The following is a 22,307-nucleotide window of genomic DNA, read 5'->3' as shown; positions in this document are numbered from 1 at the left end:
TGGCTCAACGGATGTCATGTCCACACTCTAGGGTTTTCCCTTCCAGGAACACAGTGACTTGCTTAAAAGCAGGGCCCCGCCTTCCTGTCTCTCATCCTCTTGCTGGTCTCATCCATGTCAGGGGAGCAATGGTGGCTGGCAGTGGGGCCGTGGGGAAGGTCTAATAATAATAACTTGTCATCTGTAGAAAGTGCTTGATGGTCTCCAAAGCCCACTGGGGCGGGGGCGGGGGTGAGATCTCCCCGATAGTTAGTAAATGAAGGCTAGATTGGGAACATGAATGCGGGGGTAGGGGCGGGGGCTTGGCAGGGGGGAACCGATCCATGCTCTGCCCTCCTGGTTGGGGCAGGCTTGGGGGGTGCGGAGTGCTATCTTTCTGCATCTGTTCCTCTCTCTCTGTGTTAGCCTGTCTGTTCATTCTCCCTCTCTCGATCTCTCTCTCTCTCTGTTGTAACATAGCAGAGTGCCAGCTGCTGGAAGTGGCGCCTGGCCTGTGACTCTCCCCTGGCTCAGGGCCCTGTCCAACTGGTGCCAAACTTGCACATCCACCCGTTAGGCCAGCAAGTATTTATTCAGGGCCCTGAACGCACCAGGGCCGGGCTGGATGGGTGAGTGAGGCCGCCACAGTGCCTGCTCTGTAGGCGCTCAGATCCCAGGGGAGAAGTGTCCCTCTCTCTGCTCAGCCCAGCCCCTCCCCTGCCGGGCCCCTCAGCCCACAGGTACACAGAGCCCTGGACCCCCAGCCCACTGGGACAACAGATCAGCGGTCAAGCCACCCATGTGGCAGTGCAAATGGGAACAGGGAGGCCCTGCTTGAGGTATCCCTCCCACTAAGTGGCATTCTCTGAAATTCAGTGTCCTGGACACCTGGAGGGCTGGCAGCCCCCTACATGGTAGGGGCTCTTCTGTGAAAATAGACTGTGGGGGTTGGGGGGACTGGCTAAACCCAGGGGCAGGCAAGCTGGGAAGATCAACCCCCCCAAACAAAGCGGGGAGGCCCAACCCTCCAAAACAAACCTCCAGTTCACAACCACCCCAGTGCCTGAGGGGATGATTCTCACTACAGACAGCCAGAGGGTGACAAGGCAGTGACAAGAGGGAGGAAGTGAGAGGCTGGGGCTCCCATGATGGGTTGAGCCCACAACAGACGCCCCTATTTGGGCTCCAGCCCTAACTGAGACCAGAAGGTGGGCGGTGGCAGAGATAGGCTGCTTTGCTATGAAGGTGGGGGTGTGTAGGGGGGGAACATAGCGGAAGGGGTTAGGGTGTTGCTCTGTGCTGGCAGGGGTCCCAGGATTTTAGGAACTTTGGACCCCTGCAGTCCTGGGTTTGGGGACTCTCAGACCAGAGATGAATCTGGATGGGACCTTTGAGGTCACATGGTCCTCCCTGGTCCCCATCCATTCCCCTCCGCCCTCTCCCCGGCCACATTGTACAGACATGGAAACTGAGGCCCAGAGGGAGGCAGGGAGCTGTCCAAAGTCACAACGTGGGTCAGAGCTGAGTCCAGAGTGCAGCGCCGGCCCCCTATTCATGTGACACGGAATGGGTCTGTCCAGCTGGGGCAGAGCCAGAAGAGGACACGGTGCTCTGGCCAGGGAAGTAGAGCACAATGAGCCAGCAGAAGATGAAGACACCTGTAGGGAGAGAGGCAGTGGTGAGCCTGGGGGCCGACAGGCAGCTGGGTGGTCTGGCGGGTGGCTGCCCAGCAGAGAAATAGCCCCAATGTAAACGTTCAAAAACTTGTGGGAAAATCAGGCAAAAATGGAAGCTACTCCTGAAAAGGAATCAAATGAGAATCTTGGAGATTTTGAAAAAACATATACAGCAGCCCCTAATTCCCAGTTTCACCTGCGGTCCGGTCCTCGTGGTTCCCTGATCCAGGATTACCCGGAGCAGACGGCCCTTCTGCCGTGTGGCAGCAGGTCAGTAGCAGCCTGAAGCTACGTCACAATGCCTACGTCACCCACCTCAGCTCAGCTCATCCCATAGGCGCGTGCCATCTCACCCCAGCCCAAGGGGGTGAGTGCAGGACAAGATATGTTGGGAGAGAAGGAATATTCACATAACTTTTCTTACTGTACATCATTATCATTGTTTTATTACTTAGTTATTGTTGCTAATCTCTTACTAAGCCTAATTTATAAATTAACCTTTATTATAGGTATGTATGTATAGGAGAAAACATAGAGTATATATCTATATCTATCTATCTATCTATCTGTATATATGGGGTTCATATATAAATAGGGTTCATATTATCCATAGTCTTAGGACTCCACTGGGGGCTTTGGCATGTATCCCCTGCAGATAAGAGAGGGCTAATGTATACAAACATCTATCACAGAAAGGAAAGAGCAAAGTAAAGGAATTTTCAGAACCACCACCACCACAGAGGGTGCCTCCCACTGCCCCTTTATAAAGAAGTATCACAGGATGCGCTTCAGCAAGAAAAAAAGGTGTGAGCTATAACAACTAAAGTACTGCCTGATAGAAAAACGAAAGCTTTGCGTGTGTTTAAGAGGCATTTACAACAAAAACTCGAGACCATAAAATTATCGAGGAGAGTTCAAGGGCAGTTCCAATGCCCTGAGGACTGTTTGGGAGGAAGGAAGAAGCCGCAGGTAAACTCATACTCAGGTGAGACAGCTCACGAAAGCGAAGTGTTCAGGCTTAAAGAATAAGGGCAGCCTCTGAAAGAATAACGATATAAATGACAGTTTCAAGGTGCATCTCTCTCCAACCTTGAACCTCTGGGAGTCTCCAGAGGCAAACTCATGTTTCTTCATCTGGGGATCATTTCTGACAGCTTAATAATGACTTCTGTTGTTATTAACATAGCTCCCACATATTGAACACCTCCTACATTCCCCATGTCCCTTATATATGTAGCTGTTCATCAGGAAATCTCTTGAGGTAAGTGTGGGGTTATCCGACTCTACAGATGACTATACAGAGTAGCCAAGTGACTTGCTGAGGTCACGAGTAGCACCTGGATTTGAATCCAGGTCTGGCTGTCCCCAGTGCTCCCAGCCATGATGCCATGCCGTGTCATGAGGCGCTGGGAGCCAGGCTTGTTTTTGTGGGCTAGCACCTGCTGAATCCAGGACATGGGGGTTCCCGGGACGGGATGAGACTAGACCACAGCTTGGGGAGGGGGTGTTTCTCTCACAGGCAGGCTGCGAAACTTCTTTAAGCTCAGCACATGAAATGGGGACATGCGGACCAAAGAGGACAGGTACACGCAGGGAAACCTTGATCTATAGCCTGGGCACCTTCCCCTTTGTTGGGATATCAGAAGAAGGACCCTGTGGGGGCAGGAAGCAGATCTATCAATTATTTCCTCCCCTAATCACTTCCTTCCTGCCTCCGCAGCTCCGTAGAGACTTTGTCCATGTCATGTGGTCATCACATCATGTGACCCTGGCCTCCTGGTCACAGCTGATTGGACCAGAGATGGACACCCAACTAAGATGGCCCAATCAGATCCTTGACTCTCTTAAGAACATGAAAGACACAGAATCAGACCATAGTCACTAGACCTGGAATGTCATATAGGGTTGAGGTGACCATATCTGGCAGCCATTGGGGGACCATGAGTGGAAATGGGCCAGCGGAGAGAGAAGGATGGAGTAATTTCCACAGAGAGAAGGCAAGAGGCCACACGTGGCTCCAGAGAAAAAAGATGGAGAAAGATCTGCTTTGGTTTGGGTGGTTTTTCCTGAGCCTGGCACCAGCTTCCATGAGGCCCGCCAGCCTTCCTGCCCGGAGGTTCTTGGGACAGCCTTGGATATTTAAAATTGGTGCCCCTAATTTGAGCTGGCCTGGGTGGAATCCTGTTTCTTGCAAAGCACTCCCTCCCCACCTCCCAGCAGCCCCCGGTGTGGACAAGGCAGCCGGCCACCTCCCTGGCCCAGGAGCCTCACCTTGCAAGGAGTTGAACAGTGCAAAGATGTAGATGGTGGACAGGCCCAGGGGCGTGAGGATGGCCAGCCCCCACGTCATGCCCACCAGGCTCGAGAGGCCCAGCAAGGTGAACACTCGCTTCCAGTTCTGCCGCTTCTCCTGGCCTGCCGTGGCGCTTGGCAGAGTGAAGATCTTCCAGGCCACCAGGCCTAGGACCACGGCGCTGAAAAGGTAGGTGACGAGGAAGTAGCCATGGACGGTGACGTAGAGGGCAGAGAGAGAAGTTTTCTCATTGAACCAGCACCTGGCGGAGGTGGGTGGCCATTGGGACTGGGCCAGGTACCCCCTGACCAGCAAGCCCTGGGCAGTCTCCCTGGCCGCCCTTCAAAGACCAGGAAGATGCCTTTCCCCCTCGCCACCCATCAGCCCCCCGCTCTTCTGGGGATGGGCTCTCAAAAGGCTCCAGTCTGCTGTCTCTTTAGACCAGTGGGTGCAAAAGGGTCAGTATGGCCCCAAAGACATGTTTTGTTTGCTCCACATTATGTTGTAAAAAGACCGAATAAATGACCATCCTTGAAAAAGTAGGTTTGACATAAGCATTTTTCTGCTTCTCTTAAAAAACTATATGCCTGGCAGCTGCCCATTAGATGGTCACGTGACTGCCAGCCTACTGCAGTCTCCACCCATGCCACCACATGCACTTACGTTACCACCTGCTGGAACCCTGTGACCCCTGCATTTGAGGCCCAGGGGACAGGACTGAGGCCCCACCAGCCCCTCTTAGCACAAAGCCATGGGTCCAGGACAGACACCCTAGGGAGGAGGGGCTCAGCTCTGCCCCCAGTCCCCTGCACTGCAGGGGTGAGAGGTGCAAAGGAGCATGTCTCTCAGCCCACCTCACTCCACCATCCCCCCATTGTACAGATGAGGAGACTGATGCCCAGGGAGAGGACGGCCCTGCCCAAAGTCACATAACAACTCAGAGGCAGAGCCTGGATAGGACCAGGGCTGCTGGGAGTGGCTGGGCAGCTTGTGCCCTGGACAAGGGTGCCTGGCTGAAGGGGTAGGTTGGGGCAGAAAGCCATCTGAATGCTCAGCACAGATGGGGGCACTTTTAAAAATTTGTCCCAGCCCTGGCTGGTGTTGCTCAGTGGATTGAGTGCCAGCCTGAAAACCGAAAGGTCGCCGGTTCAATTCCCAGTCAGAGCACATGCCTGGATTGTGGGCCAGGTCCCCAGTTGGGGGTGTGTGAGAGGCAACCAATTAATGTATTTCTCACACATCGACGTTTCTCTCCCTCTCTTTCTCCCTCCCTTCCCCTCTCTCTAAAAATAAATAAATAAAATCTTTAAAAAAATAAAAATAAAAGTTTGTTCCAAAATGCAACATGGGCTGGTGGTGGGCCAGGCTAGAGCAAGGCATCCTGCCTCCTGGTCTGGTTCCCTGTCCTCCTCCTCAGGACCCCTCAGGCCTCAGTTTATTCCTGCAGGTTATGAACTAGCTGGATCTGAGGATCCTTTGCCTTGACTTACTCAGTCTCTCCCTCCCAGGGCTCCCGCCTCTCCCCACCTCTCTCGAGGAGGGACCTGATGTCATTCCTGCTCCCATAGCCACCACTCACAGCTCCAGTGTGGTCCTGCCTTTCTGGTCTTTGATGGTGTAGAGGCCATAGCTGTTGGCAATGCCCGTGCCGATGACCATTAGGGCTGGCAGACCTGGGTTGGGGGAGAAGGCATGGCATTGCTGGGATTCCTGTGACATGTCCTCCTCTGAAACCCCCTCCAGCTGCCCACCCTGCAAACCTGGAGCCTGTCAGAGAGACGGAGCTGCCTCTCTCCCGTAAGATGCTCCCTCCCTGCCACTTCAAGACCAGCCATCCACTCTGCTCATCCAGGCAATACCTACCCCAGCCCACCAGGCTCAACTTCCGGAAGTAGTGCCCGAAGTAGATGTTAAAGACCCTAATAACGAGCAGGTAGAGGTGGAAGGCTTCCAGGCCCATCCAGGTGAAGACACAGAGCAGGAAGTAGTGGAAGACAGCTCCCCGGGCCCAGCAGGCAGCACGGGACTCCTTTGGGCCATGCCCCAAATTGATGAAGAAGGTTAGATTCAGGAGGAACAAGCTGATGCTCAGGGTCACGTGGATCTTGGGAGCATCTTCTGACTCGAACCTCTTCCAGGAGAACCTGGAGGGAGAAGGGCCAATGAGAGGCTGCAAGAGGCTAGAGCATCACGGGGCTTCTCCATCCACCTCCTGAGTTCCACCCCTGCCACAGGCCAAGTGTGAGTGCCCTCAGGTCTGGGCCCAGGAGCCCCCCAGGGACCCCTCAGATCCAGCTGGCCTCATCCCTCAACTTGGTGCTTTAGCCGAACTGTATAACTTGCCATTCCCCGGCTGCACCCTGCTTTTCCACCCCTCCCAGGCTTTGCCCTTGCTCTTCCCTCCGCTCTCAATGGTTTTCCCCTCTCTGTTTTCAGATCTCTCCTTGGGCAGTTCCTTCTGGGGAGGCTGTCTCTGAATACCCCTTATCACAAACTGTTTGCTTTCCCCTTGCCACTGGAGCAGGCCCTTTGTCAGCTCCGACCCAAGAGCAGGCACGTGGCCTGGCCCGGCCAATCAGTGTAGTCTGTCCCTTGACCCAGTGACCTGTGCAGTCATGGACTCACACAGTTCAGGTTAGATCAGGAAACCTCAACTCTGGTATACATGGGATAAAACTGCACAGAACACACATACACACATGTAAAAAATGGTAAAAACTCAATGAGGTCTGTATTCTAGGTAGAGGCACTACCAGGGTCAATTTCCTGCCTGCGATACTGTGCTGGAGTTATATAAAGAAAGCACGGGACTCTGTGTACTATTTTCACCACTTCCTGTTAGTCTACAATTATTTGAATAAAAAAATGTTAAAGGCTTCAATTCTGGACTCAGTGTTGGCTATTAACTGTATAGGCAGCTAAGACACTGTGATGCAAGCCTGGGACTCCCCGGGGCCACTGGGTGTAGAGAGACTGCCTGGCATGACTGATGAAAGAGAGAGCAAAGTTACGAGCAGCAGAGGCTCCCCAAGTCCTGGGGACAGAGTTGTGGCTCCAGTCGCACCTTGGGTTTTTCAGTTACGCGACCCACATATTCCTTATTATGCTTACGCCAATTTGAGTCGCGTTTCTGCCGCTTATAACTGAAATGGCCCCAAAGTGTTTCAACCTCCAACCCTGTTTTCTGGATGAGGAAACTCAGGTTTGAAGAGGATATCATTATAATTTTGCACAACTCAGGTGCCTTAGACCCAGCACCGCTGCTTCCTTGGAGGGCAGGAGGGAGCAGGGACGGGTCACCCACCTCAGGGCAGTGTAGAGGATGATGGTGAAGGCCAGGAAAATCATGGAGGCCCCACAGCCAGCTTGGGAAATTCTTGTGAGGGCCTGCACGGTGGCGTGGTCCAAGATCGGCTTCTGTGGGCAACCCCCCGGCCCCAGACAGGACCCCGTCAGTTGGAGGCCAGGCCCACCTACCCGCAAAGGCCCTGGCCCCAGCCAGGAATTGCCCTCCCTGGGACAGGAGTCTGGGCACCTCCAGGGGTGCTGGGATCAGGGTGGGTGGGCTTTACCAGCAGCAGGGCAAAGAAGGTCAGGTGGTCACAGTGACAGACAGTCTCCTCCGCTCTAAGCTCTGTGGAGCAGCCCTTGGAAGACCAGTCTCCTACTGACCCTGGAGAGAGAGGGAGGTGATTATAAGGGACAGGATGGAGGAGAAAAGGAAGAGAACAGACCAGGGAGGAAGGGAGGGGGACAAAGAGAGGGGAGGGGTCCTTTTGGTAGAGACTTCCACCCTTAAGGGAGCCTATACCTCCCAACCTGTCCTACCCAGAGAAGGTCCTCTGGTCCTACCTTTGGCCACGTCCCAGAATGCACAGGTGAGGGTCATGTTCTGAAACCAGAGATCGGGAGTCAGGGGACAGATGGGGAGGTTGGGAGAGGGGAGAGAAGCGCACGGGATGGGAGGCAGGAGGACAGCCTGCTCCCTTGACACAGCACGCGTGTGCATTAGGTGGAAAGCAAGGCTCCGCCGTGGTCACCTAGTGACATCAGCAGCACCATCTGATGGCCCCCGGACCAGCACATGAGGAGCACAGGTATGGTGACGGGCAGTGGTGGGAAGGATGCCTGTCTGTGGGTGATGTGTAATGCTGTGGGCATGTGCGTGGGTGGGGTCCAGGGGGCATATGGGCACAGGATGGGCCTGCGTCCCTGGGCACAATTGAGTGTACAGCCCTAACGGCTTCTTCAGGGTGGACGAGGAGGGTGGACTCTGCAGAGCCCTGTGAATGTCTGTCCATGTGCCCAGGGGTGCCCACCCTCCTGTCTGCCCCTGAGTAACTGCCAGGCCTGGATGGGGGACTCACAGGAGGCTGGCGCTGGTGGGAGAAGATGATCTCCAAAGGCTCTGCCAGCCCAGTGACACTCATGTTGCCCAAACTCAAGCCCACCAGGCGATTGTTCAGCACACTTCTATCATTCTCCAGGATGAGTCTGGGGCCCTGTGGAGGGAAAAGGGGGAGGTCAAGCTGCAGAAGGGGCTGACCCAACTCAACCGTGGCGGGGGTTCCTGGGAGCCTCCAGGACCCGGGGTCCTTGCCTGGAGGGCAAAGCCTGAGACCAGGGGACCAGGGGACCAAGAGGTCATCCTGCCTGTTGCTCCCTCTAGTTTCTTGCTCAGTCTGGGCCAGAGCAGACACTACACTCCAGGCAAACTGGTCACAAAGCCATGCACCTGACAGCTCTCCGTCAGCCTCCTCTGCCCTCTTAACTAGAGGGCACAGGGCCCGAAGAAAAAGCAGCCCAGAAATGAGGGCAGTGGGTGTCTATGGGGGTGGGGGGACACCTGCCCACAGCAGCACTTAGGTGTATGTATGTCTGCATGTGAACAGATGCATGTCTCTGGGAACACACACGGGACACATTTGCAAGGGCATGGATACACTTGCTCATATGGCTTATGTATGCACGAGGAATAGGAAAACATATGCATGTTTGTGCATGCACAGGGACCCACGGGGGACATGGGCACACTTGGGATACACATACAAGTCCAAGGGCACAGGTGTGTGGGGTCTAAACATCAGAGTATGTGGGACCAGTCTAAGTCTGAACTCCACAGGCTCTAGAGACTGGGGTCTGGGGTGACCATAGGAAACATCTCCAGAGAGGCACCCCCTCTTCCATCCCCATTGGGGTCCACAGAGGGCAAGTTCAGGCATGGCCTGGTGAACCTCAGGGTGCCCTGAGCCTCCATCCAGCTTCTCCTCACCTTGAAGAGGTCCCCCGGCCCGATGTCCAGGACAGATACAGCTAAGCGGACCTGCGACCTGTTGCCCTGCAGGGACGCAAACAGGCTCCTGGGCAGACGGACTCTGTCAGGGAACTTGTGCTTGTCCTCTGTCACCTGCTCTGGAACCTGTAACCACAGACCCCATGGCTCCTTCTTTACCCAAGGGTTCCAGCCCCCAACACAGGCCCTGCCACTCCCCTGTGTGGGGGAAGGGAAACTGAGGCACACCAGGTGGAGGGGCAGCACCCGAGGACCTCAGCTCTGGAAGGAAGGACACCTGGAGGCATAGCCCAAGCTCTGCTCTGTCCAGGCTCCAAGCTCCTAGACGAGTCATGGTGCTCCCGGAGCCTCCGTTTCCCCAGGATGGAGAATGGGGGTAACCGGGGGCCTGCGTGGCCACATGGGAGGCTGAAAGGGGCTGTGAAGCAATGACACCTGGCCGAGTTCAGTTCGCAGGTGTTTTGGAGGGCCAGCTGTGGTGCACTTGTGGCCAGGGCCCCCACAACCCCCGTGGCTCCATACAGCATTATGGTGATAGTGTCTGACTTCTGACTCAGGACTAAGTGGAAAGAATAAGACCAAAGCTAAGAATGCTCGAAGTGTTAAAGTGACTTTCACTGGTAAATGCAAAGCACGTCTTGTTCATTCTCTGACCTCACTGTTCCCCTGGAGATGACCCCTCCTGGTCCTTCCTGACCCCTCCTGGTCCTGCCTGACCCCTCCTGGTCCTGCCTGACCCCACCTGTCCTGCCTGACCCCTCCTGGTCCTGCCTGACCCCACCTGGTGTTGCCTGACCCCTCCTGGTCCTGCCTCACCCCTCCTGGTCCTGCCTCACCCCTCCTGATCCTGCCTGACCCCACCTGGTCCTGCCTCACCCCTCCTGGTCCTGCCTGACCCCTCCTGATCCTGCCTGACCCCACCTGGTCCTGCCTCACCCCTCCTGGTCCTGCCTCACAAGCATCCCATGGGCAGAGGAACAGGGGAACTAAGAGTTGGAGCTGAGGGCTCTAGCTTTCTCCTTCCTGGTTGGACCCTTGCCACAAGGACATGTGATTTCTGGAGCCAGCGCACACCCCACGCAGAGGGCCCAGCTGACTGGAAGACAGAACAAAGCAATGAGAAAGGCCCTATCCGTCGTCCAGGGCCCCTTCTCCAGACAGACCCAAAAGTCCCTCTCTCCTGCTGCTGCGCTTCCATCCTCGGCTCCATCCCTAAGGAGGCGGCGCCCTCGCCGGGCCCAGCATTCCCTGTGAATTATCTCACTTGCCCCTCTGAGAATCTTGAAATTGGGCAACACTACCATCACTTTACAGGTGACACACTGAGTCTAAGAAAAGTTAAGTAATTTTCCCAAGATCACAAGAGCCAGTAAGGGGCAGAGCTGGGATTTGAATCCAGATGAATGGAAATCTGGAGACTGCCCGTTCGGCCCTTTGCAGGACCACTAAGTGTGGCTTCACTTGTTTCAAATGTGGAAGAGCTCACGGCCACGGCAGGCTTTGAAGGAGCCGTGAACCTCATTTTGCAGACAAGGACTCCAGGGATTTCTGTTCTCCTGAGGTGGGGGAGGGATACGTTTTGAGGAGCACCAAGCACAGACCACAACTCCCTGAGAATTCTGAAAACCGTGCCGGAGGAATACAGGCCAGAGTGGGGCATGTCGGGGAGCTCTTCACCTGAGAGGGGGTCAGAGAGAAGTACAGGTCTTCCGAGATGTCAGTCCTGACGTTCTTGACCAAAGCCTTCAGAAAAGACAAATTCACTGCTGTCACCAGACTGTCCTCCACCAGATGGGTCTCGTAGTTCAGCCAGTATCTGCAAGGGGCCAGGGGTCAGGGATCAGGAGCAATGTAGGGCTTTGCAAGCCGAGTTGTCCCTCACCTGGGCCCCAGCCTGGATGACCGGCAGAAAGGGACCATGGGCAACAATCATCAGGCTCTGGGGATAGGAGGGGTGACCCAGACTATCAAAGGAAAGACCATGAGATCACCAAGAAGAAAAGGGGCATCACGGGGCCAATCCAAGCTTGTCCCAAGGGGTTCCAGCCAGCAGTTCCTCTGAGTAGTTCCTTGTTTGTCTTTTCATGATAAAATCCATATAACATACAGTGGATCATTGTGACCACTTTGAAGGGTACATTTCATCACCCCAAAAGGAAACCATGTACCCATTGAGCAATCACTCCCCTCCTGCCCTAGCCCCTGGCAACCACTAATCTGCTTTCTGTTTCTATAAATTTGCTTGTTCCGGATATTTCATATAAACGAAATTGTATGAGAGCTGGTTTTTTGTGTCTGACTTCTTTTACTTAGCATGATGTTTTTGGAGTTCATCGATGTTGTGGCATGTATAAGTATTTCATTCCTTTTTGTGGATGGATACTATTCCATTGTATGGCTCCGTCACATTTTGTTTACCCATTTGTCCATTGATGGCCATTTGGGTTGATTCCATGTTTGGGCTCTGGTGAATGGGGCTGCTATAAACATTCACATACAAGCTTTTGTTTGAAGACTTGTGTTCAGTTCTTCCGGGTATACACCCAGGAGTGAAATTGCTGGGTCATATGGTAATTCTATGTCTAAATTTTTGAGGAACTGTCAAGCTGTTATTCACAGCACCGATACCATTTTACATTCCTGCCAACAATGTCTGTTTCAATTTCTTCATATACTTGCCAACAGTTATTTTTTTCATTTTTGTTTTTTAATTGTAGTCGTCCTAGTGGGTGTAAAGCGGTATATCTCGTTGCGGTTTTAATTTGCATTTCCTTAATGTGCAATGATGTTGCGCATCTTCTTATGTGCTCATTTGTCTTTGTATATCTTTGGAGAAACTCCTCTGAGTATTTTAATCTGTGGGATGATCACTGTGTGGGGTGTGTGAGCATATCATCACGTTTATTGAGTGTTAACTGCATACTGGGAATTCAGTCTCTGGAGACTGAGCTCTATGGGAACTGTCTTATGGGAACCGAGCTGTTGTGAGAACCACACAGAACGCAGAAGTTAAAGTTAATTGGCATTTTTTTCTACCGCAGCTCTCTCGCGTCAGCTAAAATAGCAGGGTGAGGCAAGTCCTTGGTGCTCTCCGTGGTACTGAAACCTAACTGCATGCCAGGGTTTCTCTTCCTGAACTTGGGGCCCTAAGATCTGCTGCCTGAGTTAGGGCTGAGATAGCAATGGCGGGGGGAGGGGGGGGTGGATACAGCCAGATCAAGGCTGTCGGGGAGGAGTAGTTATGGAGGGTGCCGGGAAGACAAAAGGAGTCTTCTATTTGACATTTTTGAACACTCAGTTACCAAGGGGAAGACCCCCCAAAGAAACCACAGCAAAATTATTGCACGATATAGAGAGTAAGCCGTGCAAATATGTGCAAATGTGCTTGGATGCAGCAGGCGATTAGAACACCATCAAGCCAGTAACAGTGGGGTGGGTTTGCTCAAATCCATTGATTGAGCTACATCAATTGTATCTAGCTCTTATTTACCTTTAAGTACTGTGATTGTTGTTGTTAACAAATAAAATAGTGAATTGTATTTCATTGTATACCTTTCACTATATATAAATATATATATATATATTTTTTTTATCTCATGCACATAAATTTTTTTTTTTTTTGCCTCAAAACAGCCCAATTTACTTTCACAAGAAAAGAGTTTCTCGTTTGGTTTTCAGAGCACTTTAAAAATATTATTTTCGTTATGAAATGTAACATTTTAAAAGTCTAAACCATAGATATACCAACAAATTTTTAATTACAACATGGATACCCATTTAAGCACCATCTTCCTTGTCTGATATTAATATAGCTTCTTGGATTTCTTTTGTCTAATACATACCATTCCACATTGGGCCTGTTTTTTTTGTTTGTTTGTTTGTTTTTTCATGGTAAGTGGTGTGACATTTAACAACTTGCCTTTTACCTTGGAGGGCATATCTCAGCATTCTTAAGACATCTGAATGCCCAGAAAGTTCAAGGCAGTGATGGGCCCCTGAATTCTTGTGGGGTTTCTCTCCCATCCTCTAGTTCACATATGGCTTCCTGAGGCAGCTTAAGTACTTGTCATGCTCTGCCCATTAAATGTAATCAGCATAATGCTGTCGATATAGTGGACTAGTGATGCTTTGTAGAATGTCAAGATTAATAAGGTCTCTGTGGACTGTATTATGGCAGCAATCAGGAGGATTGATACAGTCCCCCCAAAAAATACTGTGGCAGAATGCTGTTGGATCTGCCAAGTAAAAACAAACTGCTCTGGTAGTCCTTGAAAACCGGTGTGGAGAATTAGCCAGGCAATAGCTGCGTACCAGTTGCCAGGGGATGTGTTGGTTTATCGAAGGAAACGTATTCGTCTGGGACTGCAGCTGTGATCAGACCTTCCGTGCGATGAAGTTCATGATGGTGCACAGCCTTTCCCCGGGAGCCACCTGACTTCTGATGAGTTACATGGAGCTGGGATGGGTCTCACCTCTTCTTTGTCTTTCAGGTCTTTCAAGGTGGCATTAATCTCCACAGGAAAGTAGTTTTGCCTCTGGTTTTCTGTCTTGGGAGAAGACATTCCAGGAGCTTCCACTTGGCTCTTCAATGTGATGCCCTCCCAAAGGCAATTCAATGGGGAGAGCACAATCTTTCCAACAAGCAGTGTGAAAGCACTTGGAGCCCAAACACTTAGATATCCAGATGCAAAAATAGGAGTAATAACAATATAAAGTTAGGCATTCTTCTCACACTGTGCACAAAAAATAAACTCCAAATACATAAGCTAATTATAAGAGCTAAAACCATTTAATTGTAGAAGAAAAATGAGGACAAAATCTTTGTAATCTTGGGCTAGATGGAATTTTTTTGGTACGATATCAAATTCACACGCAAATTTAAATTGGACTTCATCAAAATTAAATGTTTTGATTTTCAAAAGATATCCTTAGGGAAATAAAAAGACGAGGCAGACATAGACTGGGAGAAAATATTCACAAATCACACATTAGATTTAAAAAACTTGTATATATACAAAATTCTTAAAACTCAATAATAAGAAGACAATGCATTTTTTTTTTTTAAGGAGGGGAAGACTTGAATATTTATTTCACCAAAGAAGAAAAACAAATGGCTACTAAACCCATGAAAAGATGCTCAGCACCGTTAGTCATTTGTGAAAAGCAAATTAAAGTCACAGTGAGGTCCCACTTTACACCCTCAGGATGGCTATAACCGAAAGACTGCCAATACTGCAAAGACGTGTGAAACTTGGCTCTCATCATTGGGGCCCGTGTCTATCCCTCCACAACCCCCAATGGCAGGGACAGGGCTGCTTTACCTCTGTATCCACTGGATCATAATGCGAATATCAAACAATGAGGTGCAAGGGTGAGATGGGAGAAGCACTTTCTGGAGCCATGAGGGCTGATAGCTCCTCCATCCCTTCCCTCCCTCCTCCACCCCCCCACAGGAACCCAGCTCAAAGGGCCTGGTTACCTCTGCAAGTTTTCCAGGTTACAGGATTCATTGCCCGTCTGTCTGCACTTAGTGAAACACATGGCAGTGCTTTCAAGTTCAGAGAGATAGTATTGGTCCTTATTGACTTCCCCCAGGCAGACATTCCTCGGCAGCTCATGTTTGCTTGTGCCATTGTTCTCACCTAAAAGAGGGATGCAGAGTGTGAGTGGGCTGGGTGAGGAGGGAGAGCAAGAGCTACAGAGTGTGGCGGTGTGGGCTGGAATTCCAGCTCCGTCCTTCATCCTAACTGTATGCACTTGAGCTGGATTCATGCCTTCCCTGGGCCTCAGGTTCAAGGTGAAAGGAGATACTACCCTCCATCTTACAGGACCAGTGGGATGCTTTGGAGAAAGTGTGTAAGAAGGGCTTGGGCATGTGGCTCTGCAGAGAAAAGGTCTGATATGTTAGTGGTAGTACCATTTACCATCTCCTCCAAGGAGTCTGCCTGGCTTATTTTGCAGTTGTTCTACATCAGACTTTCCAAAGTCCTTGCAACTGTGGCTTCATGGTATAACTCTTGGATGTATCAGTCTTGGTTTGCCTCCTTCTCCCACAGTCCCATTACAACCCTCATGGCCACCTTCTGAGGTGAGTACAGAATACAGCAAACTGAGACCCCCGGGAACATAGTGACATGAGCAAGGTCACCAGCTAGTTAGAAATGGCTCCAGAACTACAGACCAACTTTCGTGACTTCCCGTCAGCTCCCTTTCACCTAGTACAGGGGACAGAAAGGAAGCTTTGGGTATCTAATGAGCTGTGTGACCTCAGGCAAGTTACTTACAGTCTCTGAGGCTTGATCCTTTCATCAGCCAAAGGAGGCTAATGATACGTTCCTTGCAAGTTTGGGGGAGGATTAGAGATCATCACAATAAAGGATATAGCTCATTGTAGGTATTCAAAGAGCCAGTAGTATTTATTCCAGGAGGTGAGAACTTCCTTGTAAAACTATTTGCATCTTTATGTATTTACATTGGATGAATGAGCATGTCTACATATTTATCTATTTCTGAACAAAAGTATTACACACAGAGTTAAAAAAATTAGATTGCACCCAAGGACACAGAATGAAAAGTAGCAGTCCCTCTGCTCCCAAGTTACATTCCAGAGTTCACCAATGGTAGCAGGTTATGACACAACCTTCCAGAAGCTTCCTGTGCATGTGTTTATATTAAATCATTTAAAAATTTTACATGCAGGGAATCACTTTGCAACATCCCTTGAAGAGTTTTTGACATCAGCACGGATTGACCCACCTCATTCTTTACATATTTGCCCATTAGTCCATCATATGGGTGTCCAAACACTTACTCAATGGGTCCTCTGTTGGTGAACATGCAGAGTAGTTGCTCACCTTTTAGGGTTGTCGAACACTGTTGCTTACACCTTTGTCATAGAAACCATTCCTTTCATAGGAGTTTCTCTGTCAAAATACAGCAGTGTGTGCTTTTAAAAATTGCTGGGTATTATTGAACTTCCTTCTGAAAGGGGTTCACCTTTCCCTGACTCCCAAAGTGGCCAAGCATGACTTTAACCTCCATGCTCAGAATCCTAGACTTTACCAGACTTTCAAATCTTTGCCAGTCAGAGGAGTGAAACTCAATTTCATTTTTATTTAAGGAGGCGGTTGAGCATCTACTAGTATGTCTATTTCCATGAACAGCTTTGTCAAATCCTTTACCCATGTTGAGGGGGTTGTCACGGTTTGTGTCTTTTCACCTTCCTGCTGGCACACTGGGGGCTATTGGGGGGCTACCTTTGGGGTGCACAGCGCCAGGCTGAGGTGGCCAGGAGACATGGGCCTTTCATTTTTATACTCTTCTCCAGTGTTTGATATTTTTTCTTAAATCACACATGATATTACTTTTACAATAAAATAAATTACTTCATTTTAAAGACTAAACTAAAATGCATGGTAAAGATAATGGCAGGGCATTAAATGTAGAGTTAGAAAATAACATTTTAGGACTTCTGGCCAACATGGAGGCATAGGTAGGCATGCTGCTTCTCCCTCCACAGCTAAGAAGAAATACAACTACCTCAAAACTGGAGATAACCAGAAGTTCCAGAAAATAGAGCTGCATGGAAGTCCAACAAACAAAGGTATAAAGAATACTTATCCAGACAGGTAGGAGGGGCAAAGCCAGGGCAGAGAGTATGTGGTGTGGTGGCAGCGGCAGCAGCAGGCTGGTGGAAAGTGCAGTAACACATTTTTAAAAAGTAAGGAGGGACACCTGGGGAGTGATGCCAGCCCCAGACCAGACCACGCAGCTCATGGTTCCAGCTCACAGTTCCAGCACTTGGGGAAAATCAAGCCTCATTGCTTCTGACTGTGCAAACCAGTGGGGGTTGAGGTGGAGGAAGAAACTGCCAGTCTCTCGGCAGAGTCCGTTTCTAGAACACCTGCAGACCTGCCCGTTCTGGGAACTGTGGCCAGAGCAACAGGAAGTGGGAGAAGTGACTGGAAAAGGAGTGAGAGCTGAGCAAGTGGCATTAGTCCCTCTTAGACCCCTCCCCACCACACAGAGCCACAACGTGGTGAAATGGGTCACCCCAGGACGAATACCTAAGGTTCCACTCCTTACAATGTAACAGGTGCAACAGCTCTACCTAGGACACAGAGGCAAACACAGGAACCTGTCAAGTTTAAGAGACAGAGAAATATAATTCAAAAGAGGGAACGGATCAAGATTCCAGTGGGAGAACTAAGCGATGAGGAGATAGCCAACCTAACAGATGAAGAGTTCAAAACACCGGTGATAAAGATGCTCACAGGCTTAACAGATATGCTTGAGTATGGCAACTGTAGAGGAGAAGTGAAGGCTAAGCTAAGTGAAACGAAGGAAAACCCACAAAAAACCAATGGTGAAGGGAAGAAAACCGAGGTTCGAATCAATGAATTGGAACATAAGGAAGAAATAAACAGTCAACAGTACAGAATGAAGAAACAAGAATTGAAAAAAATGAGGAGAGGCTTAGGAACCTCTGGGACAACTTTAAATATATTAACATCCAAATCATAGGGGTGCCAAAAGAAGAAGAGGAAGAGCAAAACATTGAAACCTTACTTGAAAAAATAATGAAGGAAAACTTCCTTAATTTGGTGAAAGAAATAGACATAAAGGCCAGGAAGCACAGAGAGTCCCAAACAAGCTAGACCCAAAGAGGACCACACCAAGACACATCATAATTAAAATGCCAAAGGTTCAAGATAAAGTGAGAATCTTAAAAGCAGCAAGAGAAAAGCAGAGAGTTAATTATAAAGGGGTTCCTATAAGACTATCCGCTGATTTCTCAAAAGAAACTTTTCAGGCAAGAAGAGACTGGCAAGAAGTATTCACAGTGATAAAAAAGCAAGAACCTACAACCGCGACTACTCCATCCAGCAAGGCTATCACTTAGAATGGAAGGGCAGATAAAGTGCTTTCCAGACAAGGTAAAGCTAAAGAAGTTCATCATCACCAAATTATTATTATGTGAAATGTTAAAGGGACTTATTTAAGAAGAAGATCAACACTATGAAAATTAAAATGACAACAAACTCCCAACTATCAACAACAGAATCTAAAAAAATAAAAGCAAGAACAAACTAAGCAAACAACTAGAATAAGAACAGAATCATAGGTATGGGGATCATTTGGAGGGTTATCAGCTGGGAGGGGTAAGGGGGAGAAATGGGGAAATGGTCCAGGGATTAAGAAGCATAATTGGTAGGTATGAAATAGACAGGGGGAAGTTAAGAATAATATAGGAAAGGGTGAAGTCAAAGAGCTTATATGCTTGACCCATGGGCATGAACTAAGAGGCATGAGGTTGCTGGAGGAAAGGGAGGTACTGGGCGGAGGCAAGCAAAGGGAAAGGAAATTAGGACAACTGTAACAGCATAATCAATAAAATATACTTAAAAAATAACATTTTAGAGTGGATTTCATATTGATCAGGTAGAGATCTATGTGTGTCAATGCCATAATTAGCTTGTAAAGGAACTTTAAATTTCTGTTAGATTATAAAGAAACTCAGGGTACATTGTTTAATGAAGAAAAAGCACATGACAGATAATGATCCACATTTCCCTTTTAAATAAAAGGGGACAAGAAAGAGAGGAAAAGAGAAAGAAGGAAGAGGGGCAAGAGAGGCGGGAAAGGGAGGAAATGGAGGGGGAGGAAGGGGAGGGAAGGAAACTGTTAACTTGAGGGGAGATCCTGCTCTCTGTAAGCCTGCCCTGTGGCCCGGGGATTAAGAACAGAGCCTCCCTCCTGCCCCGCCATCAACTTTTGTGCAGACCTGTCTGTGAAGCTGTTGACAAGCACCTAGTGCAGAGAGATTATCAGCTACCATTTCTGTGATCATTTCTGGAAGACATTGGAAGCATTTTGCCCAAACAGGGAGACCCTGAAGCAAGGCTGCGTGCGGAGAGGGCGACTTTGCCCCTTTGGGTCCACCCTAACTTCTCTAGTCGACTCTGCCCCAGAGGCTGGCCTTGGGGGACCATCTTAATCTAGATTCAAATGGGTGGTGGCCTGGAGGTCAGAGGGCAGGGCAGTATGGGGGGCAGGGTGGTACTTGCCGCTCCTCCGTCCCCTACAGCCCCTCCCCATGGTCCTCCACCAGTGTCTGCTTTACTCTCCCACACCCATAGCCTCCCTGGCCTGGATCTGCCTTCATGGCTCTCCCACCCCTTCCTACACTTGTAAAGCATCCTTTTATTAGAGTGAGTCTGCCTCCTGACGGGCCCCCATCATGCCCTGGACTCCTTGAAGCCCCTGTCACTGCTGGACTGTGAGCTCATTGGGGGCAGGGACCACGTGCTGCACCAGCACAGCGCCTGCCCTGCGCAGAGAGCACCATCGCGCTTCATGGATGAAGGAACACATGAGTGGGCACACGTGCGACTAACCCAGAAATATACACAAAGGAAGGAGTCTTGCCTCTAGATATAAGCCTCCCGAGGCTCCTCACACTGTTCCAAGGCTGGAGCTTTCCCTGAATCGGACAGACCACCCACATCGCTGCAGGGTGAACTTGGCCCCTGGGGGCAGCCTTGAAGGCCCAGCCAGTGAATTACAGCTGTCGTGAAGGGCCCAGGGTCCTTAGGGTGCCCAGTGAGACTGTGGGACGGCCACCCTTGGTCATTAAGTTAATTAATCCATCAAGCATTGCCTGCAGGCCTGCGTGGCACCGGGCTCTCCCCGGCCACCAGGACAGCACTGTCATTTTTCACCTTTTTTGAGCCAGGATCTGAATTTTGCACTTCATCAAATCTCCCCATATTTGAAAAGAAGAGAATTCTTTGAAACCCAGAGCGGCTAATCCATGTGCCCAAAGCCGCACGACACCATGTGAGCAGATGCATGGGGGACAGGCACATGGGCCGCTCACTGAGGAGCTGGCAAGGTGCTGAGATGATCACCGGGCGCAGGGAGCACCCCCATCCCCAACCCCCAACCGCCTGAGGGATCACTGCAGACTTCGAGGAGCAGCAAGAAGGCACATGAGGACTGAGGGCTGGCCAGGTGGGTGGGCCCCAGAGGACAGCTTTCCTGGGAGAGAGGACAGCTGACCCTGGAGAACACCCACACGTGTGTTAAGGCCAAGAGGGAAGTGGGCGGAAGAGTCTTGTTCCTGGGTGGGGTGACCGAGGACTGCGGGGTCATTGTGGGGACAGGGAGGGGGGCCGGTGAGTGGTGTGGGTGGTGAGGCGCAGAGGGAACCCTGCCTGGCCTCAGTCTCAGGTGCGTCCCAGCCCCTTCCCCCAGCAGCTCAGAGGCCAGCGGGGAAGAGCTGGTCCGGGGCCCACCTGTGTCCCAGAGCCAGGCCTGTCGGGGAGCCCTCTCCGCGTTCCCTCCCTTCCCCTGTGGGGGAAGCGAAGGGGATCAGAGGCCCACGTGGGCCAAAGTTTAGCAGGATGGCATCTAACTCAAGGACAGGGTTAGAGAAGGTGCTCAGACCTTCAGGGTGGGCTTCTCGGAGGAGAGACTCCAGACACCCCTACTCTCTACGCCATCCTTGTCCCTGTCACTGGGTCTCCCAGGGTTGGCAGGAGGGGACGAGGGACCAGTTGCTCACCTGAGACCAGGAGCAGGAGGAGCGGGAGAAGCCAGACCTCCAGCACCCTGGGAGTCACCATCCTGGGCCAGCCTTGCCCACACCGGCGGGAGCCTGTGGCTGAGGCCGTCCCCTGGTCCCAGGTTCCACGGAGCCCTGCTGCCCCCACCATCTGCTGCGGCGTCCGAGCTTCCGGTGGCCTCTTTGCAACCCTTCCTGCTCTGTGGCGCCATCGGTTGGGTTGTGAAAGGTGTGAGGAACTGGGCAGTGTTCTTGTTCCACCCCGTCCTGTGACCCCCTGCGGAGGGAACCCGACTCAGCAGGAGCTGCTGCACCCACCCAGGGATGCTGTTCCCAGGCCCCGCCCGGGAGCGTGTGATGGCGCTGGGGTCCCGTGGCCGCAGAGGGCACTGCACAGTGCGCAGGAGTGGACCGCTAGGGCGTGGCGATGAGCGCAGGCTTTGGAGTCAGGCACATCTTGCTCAGACCTTCCTCTCCCGAGCTGGGGGCCTCTCTGCACCCGCTTCCTCCTCTGTAAAGCACACAGCAATGGGTCGCCTCCCAGGACCAGGCTGGAGTTTGAGGAGACCCATTACACACGCGGGGGAAACCCATCACACGCTAGGTCCACAGCCTGGCTTTAGGGATGAGGATGACATGGTGACATGGATGGTATTCATGGTCCCTTGCTCACACTGATGGTCTGAACAAGGCCAGGCTCAAACCCATGCCTGTTGGGGGCCTGGGAGAACAGAAGGAGCCAGCCCAGAGGCCCTGGGCCTAGCCCACCAGAAGGGATAACAGGAAAGGCAGGATAGGAGGGGGATGGGGATCAGAGCATGAGCTCTGGGGATTGGTCACGCCTGGGCTGACATTTGTCCTGGCCGCTTCCTGGCTGGCTGAACTTTCCTGAGCTGTCTGTTAATCTGAGCCTCTCAGGGGGCACGTGGGAACCCACGCCTATGGAACAACTCAGTCAGTTTGCATGGTCACTGTTATCACTGTCATTCTATGATTATCATTTGTGAAATCATTGTCATCGTGGCCCAGCTGGTGGTGGTGGCCCAGACGGGAAGTCAGGGCAGCAAACACGCATGGGGTGTAGCATGAAGGAAGGGAGGGGCCGGCCACTCAGGCCCCAGCTCTGATGTCCCCAAGGAAGCCTGTGGATGAGGCCGGGGCCCTTGGCATCGTTCCACAGCCCCTTTGAGATCAGAAGGTAAAGGGCCAGAGCGGGACCTGCTCTGCTTTGGGGGCCTCATGGGGACCCGCACAGCCCTGACTGGCCTCTATTTCCACTTCTTCCCACACAGCGTCTGGACAGGACTCAGTCCCCTGCTGGGCCTGGGCCTGAGGAGGGCATGTCAGGGTCATCCATGGGGTGTGGGTAGTAGGGAGGAGTCCAGCCTGGGGCCCCAGGCCTCTGCACGGAAGGCTGAAATGACAGACGGAAACCCCCGAACCTGCCTCTCCTCCCCAGCCAGTAGCTCACCGGCCTCCTCCACCCAACACCTACTGCTG

General features: G+C 51.3%; 1 protein-coding gene across 2 annotated transcripts; it reads right to left on the bottom strand.

Annotated features, from left to right (window-relative positions):
- Nucleotides 1-935: 935 nt before the first annotated feature.
- Nucleotides 936-20,915, bottom strand: ADGRG3 (adhesion G protein-coupled receptor G3). 2 transcript variants are annotated; one of them, XM_090260421.1, is made up of 12 exons: nt 20,808-20,915; nt 14,721-14,883; nt 10,919-11,057; nt 9,221-9,367; nt 8,316-8,450; nt 7,801-7,840; nt 7,521-7,621; nt 7,253-7,365; nt 5,812-6,092; nt 5,528-5,621; nt 3,927-4,210; nt 936-1,637 (listed from the first exon to the last, which is right to left on the bottom strand). In XM_090260421.1, the coding sequence occupies exons 1-12, from the start codon at nt 20,866-20,868 to the stop codon at nt 1,528-1,530; spliced, it is 1,668 nt and encodes a 555-aa protein (XP_090116547.1). In that variant the 5' UTR covers nt 20,869-20,915; the 3' UTR covers nt 936-1,527. The 2 variants fall into 2 exon arrangements, with proteins under 2 accessions (XP_090116547.1, XP_090116548.1); XM_090260422.1 differs by having other exon boundaries at nt 3,927-4,129.
- Between the last annotated feature and the right edge of the window lie 1,392 nt (nt 20,916-22,307).

This window comes from Furipterus horrens, unplaced genomic scaffold (assembly GCF_987537825.1).
Source record: "Furipterus horrens unplaced genomic scaffold, mFurHor1.1.pri manual_scaffold_13, whole genome shotgun sequence".
NCBI lineage: Eukaryota > Metazoa > Chordata > Mammalia > Chiroptera > Furipteridae > Furipterus > Furipterus horrens.
The sequence above is the reverse complement of the archived record's forward strand: the minus strand, read 5'-3'. Positions and strand labels throughout refer to the sequence as shown.